Source organism: Trichechus manatus, unplaced genomic scaffold (assembly GCF_000243295.1).
Source record: "Trichechus manatus latirostris isolate Lorelei unplaced genomic scaffold, TriManLat1.0 scaffold00036, whole genome shotgun sequence".
Taxonomy (NCBI): Eukaryota; Metazoa; Chordata; class Mammalia; order Sirenia; family Trichechidae; genus Trichechus; species Trichechus manatus.
This window is the reverse complement of record NW_004443972.1, coordinates 14,807,577-14,821,767: the sequence shown is the minus strand read 5'-3', so window position 1 is coordinate 14,821,767 and position 14,191 is coordinate 14,807,577. Positions and strand designations below refer to the sequence as shown.

At 37.1% G+C, this 14,191-nt stretch overlaps 1 protein-coding gene across 4 annotated transcripts in view; it reads left to right on the top strand.

Annotated features, from left to right (window-relative positions):
* Positions 1 to 462: 462 nt before the first annotated feature.
* The window catches only part of WDSUB1 (WD repeat, sterile alpha motif and U-box domain containing 1), a 65,395-nt gene continuing 51,666 nt past the window's right edge, over positions 463 to 14,191 (top strand). For 2 of the 4 annotated variants that reach the window (XM_023730417.1, XM_004375411.2), the window contains exons 1-4: positions 463 to 702; positions 2,538 to 2,959; positions 8,050 to 8,234; positions 11,995 to 12,087. In XM_023730417.1, the coding sequence (XP_023586185.1) occupies positions 2,562 to 2,959; positions 8,050 to 8,234; positions 11,995 to 12,087 (676 nt within the window). In that variant the 5' untranslated portion in view covers positions 463 to 702; positions 2,538 to 2,561. Of the gene's footprint in view, positions 703 to 2,537; positions 2,960 to 5,058; positions 5,082 to 8,049; positions 8,235 to 11,994; positions 12,088 to 14,191 lie in introns of those variants that run through there. The other 2 variants (XM_023730418.1, XM_023730419.1) reach the window with 2 other exon arrangements.

Below are 14,191 nucleotides of genomic sequence, written 5' to 3'. Positions count from 1 at the left end.
ATTGCTCTGTGGCCTAAGATGTGGTCTATTCTGGAGAACGTTCCATGTGCATTGGAAAAGAATGTGTACTTTGCAGCTGTTGGATGGAGTGTTCTGTATGTCTGTGAGGTCAAGTTGGCTGATTGTGCCCTTTAGGTCTGCACTACTCTTGAACTCCTCAGAGGAGACCTCCCCGGTGGCAGGCGGAAGGGCGCGCACGCGCCCCGGTTCCCAATCCCCCACCCCCATCGCCTGTCCCCGGAAGGGCGGGTCTTCTTCCAGGGTCTCCTTGGGCACCGGCCACGCCCGCCTCACCTGCGCGTCACGTGCCCTGCGCGGCTTGCTGGCACAGGAGGCTTATACCCACCGGCTTGTTTAGCAGCAGCTGCGGCAGGTGGCGAGCGCAGCTGTTGTCGGAGCTTTGTCCTTCCGGCTGCTGTCTCCCTCAGCCTGCATACCCTCCAGGTTCTGGGCGTTCAAAAGCCTGTGTTTGTGGTTCTGAGCGCGCGACAGGGACCAATCGGCACCTTTCCAGAAGCGAGGCAGGGTTGCGCGGCGTCGGCCCGGGAATCTGGCGTTCCGGGGAAACTTCATCCGGGTCCCGCCCTAGAGCCGGTCCCGGAAGGCTGCTGCCGGCGCCGGCCTCGGGGTGAGCGCCGGGCATCCGAGGCCGCCCTCCTGCAAGGAGTCGCCCGGTCCACAGAGATCTCGCGTGCTGGGGGAGTAAGTGGCAGGCTTTATTCTGGGAAATTCTTTGCACATTTCCTGTTTGCTTTGGATTAAATGGGGTTTGTGTGTTGACTCGGTTTATTGGGGATTTAGCGTTTGCCGTGAGAGCTGAGGCAGGTAGGAGTAGAATGAGAGCTCCTCAAAACAAACTCTTAAACTGATGACGGCCTCCTTCCTTGGCCTCGAACTGCAGGGCGTGCCATCAGGTTGGGGAGGCCAAGGTGAAGGAGAGAGAATTTTGTTTGAAAAATTACCGACGTGCAGTTGTGCGGCTGGAATTTGGGAGTTCTTCAGAAAGCACCACCTTATCTTGATTGTTTTTGGTGCAAGCAACATAGGCGATAATCTGTTAGGTTTTGTTTGTTTTGGCTCTGTTGGCGTTTTATGTTTGAAAAAAACTGGCTGAACTTTTGAAATAAGATGGAAATAGGAAAAGGCAAACTCCATGATTTTTTGTTCTAGAGATTTCCATAATTAAACAAGATTAGGACAAGAGATTATGAATTTTACAAGCCAATGTTATATATGCCCTTCAGGGCTAATTATTGTCTCATTTTACAGCATTTTCCCACTGCCATAGATTTGTTAGTATTGATAGCTTTATTTTTAATTTTCTAATCATTTTATGTTATATTCCATATACAGTATCTAAAGGCTACAATTCAGTTGGAGAAAAGTAAATATTAATTCAACAAGTATTTACGTGAGCACATTAGGCGCTTGACACTGTTTTATGTGCTATGTATACATAAGTGAGCATGATGGACAAGGTTCCTGTCCATTTGGAACTTACATCCTAGTTGGGGAGACCACTAAATAAATGAACAGATAAGTAGACAAGTATATTTGATGGTAATTGCTACACTGAGAATTAAAATGGGGTATGTATTACTTTAGGTCGAGAAACCCTGAGGAGGGATGCTGAAATTGAGATCTAATGAGAAATAGAAACCAGCTATTCTAAGAGCAAAGGGAAGAGAATTCAGGCACAAGGAAACAGCTCTATGAAGATCCAAGACCAGGATCAGTTTGGTCAGGAGGACTGGAAAGAAGTGTGAGAGAGTGCCAGGAGTTGACATGTGAGAAATAAAGGCCAGATCAGGGTGAGATGCTTGGATTTTATTCTAAGTTTGTAAATTTGTTCTTGAGTACAGTCTGGCTAAATTAATTGTTTCCCCTACGTTTTCATTTCCTTCTCTTGGTTCCTTAATTTATTCAGAGTTGGTTCCTCACCTCAGATCTTTTATATCATTTCATTCTTTATCAGACAAGATGACAAACCATGACATGATAACTTTCAACATGCCACTTAAATTTTGAATGAGATCCTTTGTTAATTTTTTTATGAGTCCTGCGGTTGCATCTTAAAGGTAGAGGAAATAGCCCTGGCTCCACCCTGTGGAAGGAGCAGCTGAGGCAGTTTGTCAAAATAGTGAAAAATCTTTTTGGGTTGAGATTACCAGATCTGAAATGAGGCAGTGTTAAGAGTTGATTAGCTATGAGATAGGGTTCAAAGGCAACAATGACCACCTGAGGTTTTGGTTTTAGATGTTCACCATCAAATCAGTTTGAAGTTATTTGACAAGGTTCTTTTGCAGTTGTGGAGCTTTACTGGTATGGTAATGGTAGATGGGATCGTCATCAGAGGGTGTAGTCTTAAATGTTTATGTCTCTCCAAGTTATCCCACGTATAATAGATTGTCCTTCAAAAATATTGCTGTAAGAGCTTTCATTAAACACATTGCTTTTGGCACTTTTATATGGATTTGAGTTGCATTTGTCTGATTCCTAGGATGAAGTAACCTTTATCTTTTTTTAAAAATTTGCAGGTTATTTTACTTCAAACAAAGAACATGGTGAAACTAATTCACACATTAGCTGATCATAGTGATGACGTCAACTGTTGTGCCTTCTCCCCTTCCCTCTTGGCTACTTGCTCCTTGGACAAAACAATTCGCGTGTACTCCTTGAGTAACTTCACTGAACTGCCACACTCTCCGTTAAAGTTTCACACATATGCTGTCCACTGCTGCTGTTTCTCCCCTTCAGGACATCTTTTGGCTTCATGTTCAACAGATGGTACCACTGTCCTATGGAATACGCAAAATGGGCAGACTTTGGCAGTGATGGAACAGCCCAGTGGTAGCCCTGTGAGGGTTTGCCGATTTTCCCCACACTCCACGTGTTTGGTGTCAGGGGCAGCTGATGGAACTGTTGTTTTATGGAATATACAGACATACAAGTTATACAGGTATGAATATTTAAACACATTTGTTTTAGTCTTATTAACAATATTTTGATTAATTTAGGAAGCAGGTAATTATCAGACATCACAAGGAAAGAAAAATTTGACTTGTAATCTAAAGGTCAAAAAACAGGTATTATAATTTTTGTAGTAGGTGTACTTGGGTCTGGAAGTTTTAAATTTCCAATCTTTCTTTTTTTTTTATAAAGTAAGAGTTAATCTTTTTAGACTTATGAGTTTTTAAGAGGCAAAGAAAAAGTTTTACAAATAAGGTTCAATGGTTTTATTCTTTATGTCATTCATGGCTCAATTGTTCTCAGTAATAAAGTAATGATAGGTAAATCTTACCTAAGAGATACAACTATTTCCCTGGCTAGGATTCCTCTTTTTTTAATTGTTGTAAAAATATGTATAACACATTTCAAATTCAGTATTTTTCACATGTACAATTTAGTGACACTAGTTACATTAATCATGCTGTGCACCTATCGCCAGTATCTGTTACCAAATTTTCCATCGTCATAAATAGAAACTCAGTGTTTCCCAAACAGTGACCTCTCTTTTCCCCCTTCCTCCCGTCCCTGGTAACCACTAATAAGCTTTGGTTTCTATACATTTGCTTATTCTAGATATTTAATATAAGCGACATCATATAATATTTTTTGTTTTGTGATTGACTTCATTCAGCATAATGTTTTCAAGGTTCATCTGTGTTGTAGCAGGTATCAGGACTTCATTTTTCTTTATGCTGAGTATTCCATTGTATGTATATGCCACATTTTTTCATTTTTCTGTGATGGATATTTAGGTTGCTTCCACTTTTTGGCTATTGTGAGTAGTTTCGCAATGAACATTGGTGTATATGTGTCTGTTTGCATCAGTGCCTTCAAGTTTCTTGGGTACATACCTAGGGGTGAACTTACTGGATCATATGGTATTTCTGTGTTCAACTGTTTAAGGAACCGCCAAACCATTTTCCATAGTGACTGTACCATTTTGCGTTTCCATCAGTAGTAGATAAGGGTTCCAATTTATCCACATCCTCGCCAACACCTGCTGTTTTTCTTTTTTTTTTTTTGTTATTCTTAGCCATCCCAGTACAGGTGAGGTAGTATCTCATCGTGGTTTTGATTTGCATCTGCCTAAGGGACTAATGGAAACCCTGGTGGTGTAGTGATTAAGAGCTAGAGCTGCTACCCACCAGGCGCTCTTGGAAACCATATGGGGCAGTTCTACTCTGTCCTACAGGGTCACTATGGCTTGGAATCGACTGGACCACAACAGGTTTGGTTTTTTTTTTAAGGGACTAGTATGTTGAGCCTGTTTTCATGTGCTTGTTGGCCATTTGTGTATCTTTTTTGGTGAAATGTCTATTCAGATCCTTTGCCCATTTTTTTATTGGGTTGTCTTTTTGTTGTTGTAGGAGTTGTATTTATATTGAGGATATTAAACTCTTACGCAATATATGCTCTGCTAAAATTTTTTCCATCTGTAGATTGTCTCTTCACTTTGTTGTTAAAGGCTTTTGTTGAACAAAAGTTTTGATTTTGATGGAGCCCAATTTACCTGTTTTGTCTTTTGTTGCTAGTGCTTTTGGTGTTGTATCCCAAGAATCTGTTGTTGAAAACTAGGTTCTGAAGCAACATCCTTATGTTTTCTTCTAGGAGTTTTATGGTTTCAGTTCTTATGTATAGGTCCTTGATCCATTTTGAGTTAATTTTTATATATGGTGTGAGGTGTGAGTCCTGCTTCATTCTTTTGCGTGTGGATATCCAGTTGTCCTAGCACCATTTATTAAACCATTCTTGCCCCATTGCATGGACTTAGCACTTTGCCAAAATCAATTGACTGTACATGTATTTCTTTATTTCTGGACTCTCAATTCTATTCCATTGATCTTGTGTTTATTATTATACCAGTATCATACTGTTTTGATTACGATAGCTTGATAGTGTGTTTTGAAATTGAGAAGTGTGATTCTTCCTACTTTGTTCTCCTTCTTCAAGATTGCTTTGGCTATTTGGAGTTTCCTGCGATTCCATATGAACTTCGGGACTGGTTTTTCCACTTCTGCAAAGAAGGCTGTTGGAATTTTGATCAGGATTGCTTTGACTATAGCTTGCTTTGGGTAATGTTGACTTCTTAATAGTGTTAAGTCTTCCAATCCGTAAGCACAGAATGTCTTCCCATTTACTTAGATCTCGTTTAATCTTTCAGCAATATTTTACGTTTTTCATCATGTAAGTCTTTTACATTCCTGGTTAAATTTATTCCTAGATATTTTATTCTCTTATATGGTATTGTAAATGGAATTGTTTTTTTAATTTCCTTTTCAGAAATTGCTCATTGTTGGTGTATAGAAACAACAGCTGTTTTTTGTATCTTGTCCTTGTACCCTGCAACTTGGCAGAATTCTTCTGTTGGCTCTAGAAGCTTTCTTGTCGGTTTTTTGGAATTTTCTACATATGGGATCATACTTGACTAAGATTTCTTGCTGGGTAAATGACCAACCCCAGAAGAAAGAACTCTTGTGAAGAGTATGGTGATGCATTATTATCATTTCTTTAAAAATATACTTGAAAAGCTTCTTTTTTAAAAAAATTGTGCTTTAAGTGAAAGTTTATAATTCAAGTTATTTTCTCATACAAAAAATTTATACACACATTGTTATGTGACCCTAGTTGCTCTTCCTATACTGTGATGGCACACTCCTCCTTTCCATCCCGGATTTCCCGTGTCTGTTCAACCAGCTCCTGACCCTCTCTGCCTTCTCATCTTGCCTCCAGACAGAAACTGCCCATTTAGTCTCATGTATCTACTTGAGCTAAGAAGCATACTCTTCACAAGTATCATTTTATGTCCCATAGTCCCATCCAATCTTTGTCTGAAGAGTTAGCCTCGGGAATGGTTTTAGTTTGGGCTATTAGAGAGTCCGGGGCCATGTCTTCCAGCGTCCCTCCAATCTCAGTCAAACTGTTAAGTCTGATCTTTTTACTAGAATTTGAGTTCTGCACCCCACTTTTCTCCTTCTCTGTCAGGGACTCTCTGTTGTGTTCCCTGTCAGGGCAGTCATTGGTGGTAGCTGGGCACCATCTAGTTCTTCTGGTCTCAGGCTGATGGAGTCTCTGGCTTATGTGCCCTTTCTGTCTCTTGGGCTAGTATTTTCCTTGTGTCTTTGGTGTTCTTCATTCTCCTTTGCTCCAGGTGGGTTGGGACCAGTTGATGCATCTTAGATGGCCATTTGCTAGCTTTTAAGACCCCAGACACCACTCACCAAAGTGGCATGCAGAACATTTTCTTAATAAACTTTTTTATGCCAGTTGACCTAGATGTCCCCTGAAACCATGGTCTGCAGACCCCCACTCCTGCTACTCTGTCCCTCAAAGTGTTTGGTTTTGTTCAGGAAACTTCTTAGCTTTTGGTTTAGTCCAGTTGTGCTGACTTCCCCTATAGTGTGTGTTGTTCTTCCCTTCACCTAAGATAATTCTTGTTAACTATCTAGTTAGTGAATACCCCTCTTCCTTCTTCCCTGCCCTCATAATCATCAAAGAATGTTTTCTTTGGTGTTTAAACCTTTTCTTGAGTTCTTATAATAGTGGTCTTATACAATATTTGTCCTTTTGCGACTGACTAAATTCACTCAGCATAATGACCTCTGGGTTCCTCCATGTTATGTTTCATGGCTTCATCGTTGTTCTTTATCGTTGTGTAGTATTCCATTGTGTGGATATAGCATAATTTGTTTATCCATTCATCCATTGATGGGCACCTAGGTTGTTTCCATCTCTTTGCTATTGTGAACAGTGCTGCAGTGAACATGGGTGTGCATATATCTGTTCGTGTGATGGCTGTTATTTCTGTAGGATATATTCCAAGGGGTGGGATTGCTAGATCATACGGTACTTCTTTTTCTAGCTGAAAAACTTCTTTTGGATAAAAATACATCAATTAATTTATACTAGTAGTGTTATTTTGCAAATTAACAACATTAAAACCATAACTTTTAAATGGTTAAAATGTTAAAATAGTCAACCCCCTCCTCCCACAAATGGCAGCAGGTCAGCAACTGTGATCATTTAGGTTTAGGTCCTTAGGTTGAAGAAGGTGATGTGTTTTAAGGGGCATTAATAAACACTTAGCTTAAAAGGGAAAACATAGAAAGAATAAGGCCTTTAAGTTATATTAGATGAATGAAATGTAGCTGTCAGCTAAGGAATCTTTTGTTTCACTTATCAGGTAATGACTTTTTCTGTAGCATAAAACCAGTTACTGTTAAATTGATTCTAACTCATGATGACCCCATGTGTGTCAGAGTAGAACTGTGCTCCACAGGGTTTTCAGTGGCTGATTTTTCAGAAGTGATTGCCAGGCCTTTCTTCTGAGGTGCCTCTGGATGGACTTGAACCTCTTTAACCGTTTGCGCCATCAAGGGACTCCCTTCTATAGCATACCTTCCCTAATTTATGTTGTAATTAATGATCTAAAATGATACATTACGGTAGATGTAGCCACTGGATGGTACACTGCACTAATGGTTGGGCTTTTACAAGTTTATTTTTCCTAATTGAGAAAATAATTGTATTGTCAGCTTTAACTTGTTTGCATAATTTTCTTTTTGTAAAGAGTTTATATTTGACCATGAGGTGAAAGGCTTTACTGTTGCTTCTAAGTGATTTTAATACAAAAGTTGAAAGTACTTTTTACTCCAAAAATGTCTTTTTCAATAAAAATACTTTTTTTAGCATATGTGTATAGTTGATATTCTTTGTTTTTAAGTTTTGTAGATTTTAGTGTGTTCAGACTGACTTACCATATGTATAAATCTGAAGATGTGAACTTTGGTTTCGACCTCTCTAGTATAGCCTGGACTTTTACATTATTTAAAATAATATTTAAATCCCACTTATTTTTAGAAAGCATATCTCAGTTTATAACACGCAAATGATATTTTATTTCTGTAGGCATTTTTTACCCTTTCTCTCTAGTTCCATGATAGCCATTTATCTTTTTTTCTCTATCAATCTGGTTTTAGAGTCTGTAATATAAAGTAAAAGATGCTCTGAAATGACAACCTGCTTTTTTTTGCTGTATTTCAGATGTGGTAGTGTTAAGGATGGCTCCTTGGTGGCCTGTGCATTTTCTCCTAGTGGGGATCTCTTTGTCACTGGCTCCTCATGTGGAGATTTAACAGTGTGGGATGATAAAATGAGGTGTCTGCATAGTGAAAAAGCACATGATCTTGGAGTTACCTGCTGCGATTTTTCTTCACAGCCTGTTTCTGGTTAGTCATTTTATTCTTTTAAGCTCTAGTAATCCCTGTTCATAATTTGCATATGACTTTTAGTTCTTTTGCTAATTTTCATTTCGTCATTAATATAATGAGGGGCCCTTTTAATTCATTCTTATAAAGGATACATCCTTTTCTGTCTTTTTTGATCAAAATGCAGTTATGAACAAATAGTAAGTGGGAAAATTGGGTCCTTTAGTGTGTTTAGGGGATGACTCAACTTAATACAGTTAGTCCAGGTTCTTTGAACATGGTGATATATAGAACTTAACCCTGTTGGTTTTACTTATGAGTTGGTTATGATTTTTTTAATATACTATATTGACACTCAAATGGCAATGTGAAATAAAAAACTTGGAAACAAAGCTACATTTTTCTGCTTACTAATTTATTTCTACAAAAGCTAAATTTCTAAAATAAGATGTTTGAAACACATTTAGTATTTTAAAAAAGAAGAAACCAAAGCTTCTGAATATATAGATTCTTGCTTTTAAAAAGATACAGTGAAATGAGAATTTTTCTTCTCTAAGTTTTATTTTCTTTTTTAGGATGAAAGTTTCCCTTTAGCCCCCTCTAGTTTTGACCGGTGCTGTCTCATAACAGTGTAATGCAACCATATATGCACATTTAAAATTTTCTAGTAGGCACATATGTAAATTAAAAAATTTCTGGTAGTCAATGAAATTGATTTTAACAGTGTATTTTATTTTACGGAGTATGTCCAAAATAGTATCATTTTGAAATTGACAATATAAAATTATTAATAAAATGTTTTACTTTGTTTGCACGTCTCTAGAGTCCATGTACACATTACAGCACATTTCAGTTTGGATTAGCCACATTCCAGCTGTTCAACAGCCACATATCACTGTCTTATTGGACAGCATAGGTCCCAACAGTAGAACTGTGGTTTTGGCACTCTGGTATTTTAAACCTATCATTGGCTTATTGAGATAAGATTAAGGTAAGATAGAGCCTCAGATCCAGAAACAAAGCCTATAAGTACCTTGCATGATCTGTTTCCCTGCCTCATCACAAATCACTCTTGGCTTCACTCATTCTCTTTTTCTCACACTGAAAACAAAACCCATTGTGGTTGAGTGGATTCTGACTCATAACAGCCCTACAGGACAGAGTAGAACTTCCCCATAGGGTTTCCAAGGAGCAGCTGGTGGATTCAAACTGCCATCTTTTTGGTTAGCAGCCGAGCTCTTAACCACTGCGCCACCAAGACTCCTTTGCCACACTAGCGTTCTTTTTATTCCTGAATGTTTCCAAGATATTTCCAAAGATTTTACATAAGGCCCCTTTACCTAGTTCATTCCTAGTTATCCTTGAAGTGAAAAACCACTTCAGATGAGCCTCCCCTGCTCCTACCCCCACACTCCGTCTAAATCATTAAGATAAAAGCTTTTATTTGCACACTTTTTTTTTATAGCAGTACTTACAGAGGTATCACAGTTTTTAATCGTATGTGTATATAGATTGTTTAATGGTGTTTTCTCTATTAGATTGTAAATTCCATGTGGTTGGGGCCTGAGTTGGTTTTATTAACAGTGCCTGGTACATAGTAGACCTTGAAATGTTGATTGATGAATAAAATTCCTGTTCGTGGTCTACTGAAATTTTTTGTTTGCTTTTGTTTTTTAATCTGTAAACATCCTGTAGCAAATTAATAGATTTCTTTTTCATGTACTCAATCTTATATTAAACTCCCCACCTAATTTGATCATAATGATTTATTCTTTTACTATATTGTTTTGTGTTGTTTTATTATATCAAGACTAGCTTGTACAGATAAGAACCATTTCTTCCATTTCTGTGGCACCTTACAGGCACTTAGTGAGTCTTTGATGAATTTCACAAACATAGGGAGATTTAGATTTCTTTTTTTATTCTAAATGCTCTGAAAATAGATTTTCAATCAAAATACTATTATTACATGAACTAATGTTAGAATAAAACTAAGGCCCTCTTTGTTCTGCCTTTAGAGGGATGTGTAGCTGATGAGACTGGAAAGGTTCACTAGTCCAGGCAGAGAATTCCCTACCCTGCCTTCAGAGCATACTTCAGAGTTACTTTTCTCTCAGTATAATTTTAACCTCTGTTCCTTCTTTAGTCTTTGATACTTCTGGTGAAATAGATATTATCCTTATTTGTCAATAAATTCTGTGAAACAGTGATATTTGTTTTAACAGTGATTATTATAGGAATTTGTGGAAACTACTGTATTTTCTTAAAAGATAATGTATATGATTTCAATTTGTAACAATTATTTGATTTGTTATTTGTTAATATCTGTAAATACTTATGACATATTGACTCTTTTGTCTTTGTGACATTTTGCTCCAATAAGGAAAAATACTAGGGTTTGCCCCCAAGGATAAGTGATCATTTTTCTCCAGTTTTTAAGACACAGTCAAAGCTTGGGCTAGGTTATTATTATGTTGTAAATATTTTTTTCCTAAAGAAAAAGATATTTGTAGATATTACATTTAGATATTAAGCATAGGCACATATGTTAAGCTCCATAATTTTCTGTTGTCTTCGCTGAATTTTCACTACTTAAACTACAGAATTTGTATTAGTCAAGAAACAATGAAAAAAATAGTTTTCCTAATCAGGACTAGCATTTAAATATTTTGTCATCAGCCACTTACTGAATAAAATGTTTTGCCTTAAAGAAACTTAATGATTATCAAGAATTTTTTATCGCCATCAAGATCTCTCTGAGAAGGGATACACTTTGGCTGAATGTGTGCTACAAAACCAAAAATGCTGTTAAAACGTGGAAGTTCCATGGAGTTAAAAAAAAACTCAATGAAATGGAAGTTAATTTGTTGTGTGATAATAAAGTATGTGTGCTTTAAATGAGACCAAAAGAGTTTCATAGAGAAAAACTTATTTTTCATACTCAGGTGTATAAATTAAATCCCATATACTGAAATTTGCAAAACCAGACTACAATCTTAAAGTGAATACTAAGCTTCTTAACTGTGCCTTACTGCATGACTGCCAGAACTGCCTTTGATGAGGTTGCATCAATTATGTTAGATGGAGCTCACGTAAAATTGAGTTGATAATAGTAATGTCTGTATTGCCCACAGTATTTAGGAACTTACCTAGTGAATATATACACTGAAATTATCTAAGTAAACATAAACTAGTGATTTTATGTGACACTAACCCTAATTTTGTAACATTTTTCACCAAATGGGCTGAATGGATGTTATTTTGGATTTATATAGTTCCAGCCTTTGTCTTGATTAAATAAAATGAAAAAAGATCTTTCGTTATTATTCCATGTCAATTATATAGATCAGGCTTTTAAGAAATTGATATATCCTGAAAAAAATTGGGAATGATTAAGCATTTAACACTCATGTCATCCTGACTTTTCTTGCTAATGGTTTCCATCAATGACAGCCTCATAGACTGTGTTAGAGGATGCCCTCAACTTAGTGGCTCAGTATTGGCCCCTGCAGCCTTGAGTTGTAGCCTTGGTGGAAGGTAGATAAAAATGCTTTTTATTGTAGCAACTTCAGGGGTTAAAGGTATAATCCCTTGTAGTACCTTGTTAAAAGAAATTCTTTAACTGACTTTTTGTCATATGGTATAAATTAATATTGCTTGTGAATATAGTTTTAATGAATAGAATTAATGTATCTCAGTGTAAAAAATTGAATTTTTTTTTTTTTGGTTAAATGTGCTATCAGCTCTTTGTATTTATTTTTAACAAATTTATATTTGTTAGATGGAGAGCAAGACTTTCAGTTTTTTCGACTGGCATCATGTGGTCAGGATTGCCAGATCAAAATTTGGATTGTTTCTTTCACCCATATCTTAGGTACGTATTCAATTAGTAGTACTCTAAAACTATTTGTGATCCAGATATAAATCCTATTTTAATTTAGCCTTTTATCTACTCTGAATATCTAAAAGTATAAAAATATTTTTTAAGAAACATTTCATCAAAGTAATATATACACATGATTTAAATATTGGATGGTCGGTACCACATCACCACCTCCACACACATTCCTGCTCCCTGGAGGTAACCACTTTTCACTTTTTCCGTTTTCAGCACTTTTGGTAATTTTCACAGTTTCTGTAAATACCGCTTATACTTTTTTTTTTTTTTAAATTCACTTTAGTTACTGTTTGTAAATTCACTTTAGTTACTGTTTGTTGATAATGCATGGGTCTTTTCCCATAATGCAGGTGACTCTCAGTCAAGAAGTATATGTCATCTGGTTTTGGAATACAGTATTCCTTTATATGTTTTTAAAAATATTTTCTTCTCCCGTTTCATTTTTCTTTCCTTTTATACTCCCACTAATTGAGTGTTGGAACTCCTGAATTGACCCTCTGTGTCTATTTTCTCCCAAGTTTATTTCTTTATCTTTTTTCTGTTTTAAGAGCAATTTCCTCAGCTTTCACCTTCTTCTGAATTTTTTATCCTGTCAAAGATATGTTCAATTTCTAAAAGCTTGTCTTGTTCTCTGTTTCTTTTCCATAGTGTCCCCTTTTATTTTATGAATGTAAAATCGTCACAAATATCTTTGAATACCAATTAGAGATTTTTTGTTTTGTTTTAAGTTCCTTCTGTTTTTGATCATCTTTCTTTGCTCTTGGGCCCTTTTTTGGTTTACCCTGATCTTTCTCTTTCATATTATTACCCTCAAATGTCCATTGTTACTTAGTAGTCTGTTCATATTTAAGAATTAGACAACAATAAGATGTCTAGAAGGTTGTTGCACCTGGATGGAGCTTCTCGTTGGCTCTTCAGGATGAGGAGGTGGGTAACTGGCCTTTATTGAGGGCAGAGGCGGATGGGGAACTTAGAGAGTGTGGGCGCCTGTGTCCCTCTGGAGTCCCCCAGGCCTCATTATTTTCCTTAGAAATGTTTTGCTTGGGGATAAGCACCTAGCTATCATGTGGTTTATTGTGGGTGGGATCGGGGAGGGATTAGATGTAGACATTAAATGTCCCGTATATAGACTTTCAGTTAATTTTTCTGTTTTCAGGTCTGTCTGTGTCTTATGTCATTCTGACTTGCCTTTTCTCTGGCTATGGATAGTCTTAAGTCTTTTGGGGTTTTCTAGGGCAGATTAGCTTTCTTCTTGGCTGTAGCCCCCACCCTTTGCTCTCTGGGCTGTTACTCCTCTAAAACTAGCTCTTCAGTTAGTTTGCTTTCTGTGTTCCCAAAATTGCTTTCAGTTTCTGGTTTGCTGATTCCCCTTTCCCATTCCCTTCATCGATGTACATTTATATCTTTATTAATTACTTGATTGTGATTTTATTGGGGATTCTGAAATTATGTAGTCCGTTGGCCATCTTGATTCAGATGCCTAAAAATACTCTTATTTTATTTGTTACATAATAAGCTTCAGTTACATCACAAATTGCATTTTTGTCGTTCATAGTTGTAGCAGTGTATAGAGAAGGGTCTATTATCAGACAGTAAATACATTACCTTTTTTGTGGAAATTTGGTTAAATTATTGCTTACTAGGTTACACTTAGTAGTTCTTTTAATGTTGTATTAAATGACATGCTGGTGAGGATAAGAGTTTTTTTTTGCTGCTCTGGTCTATCCCATCTCTTCCTTCTGTCAGAGTGAAATTCTGGTAGAACAATATGTGTGTTAATGTTCTAAATACAATATATCTTTAATAATTGTTGAGAGACTTCCAGACAACATGACACTATAGTCAGAAGCACCACACTCTCCCTCTGCAGCTAAGATCAGAAAAACTAGGTCAAACAGAGTCACACGTCAGTCCTGAAACCCTAAGCATCAAATGAAGAGATAAAGAACTCAGCCAAGCACGGAATGGAGTAGGAAACTGACCGAGAAAACAGCGCGAGGAGAGGTACATGCAGAGGTCCCCTATCAGCTACCACAGCACGGATCCACCATCTTGGACTCCTGTCGGAGATCAGCGAACA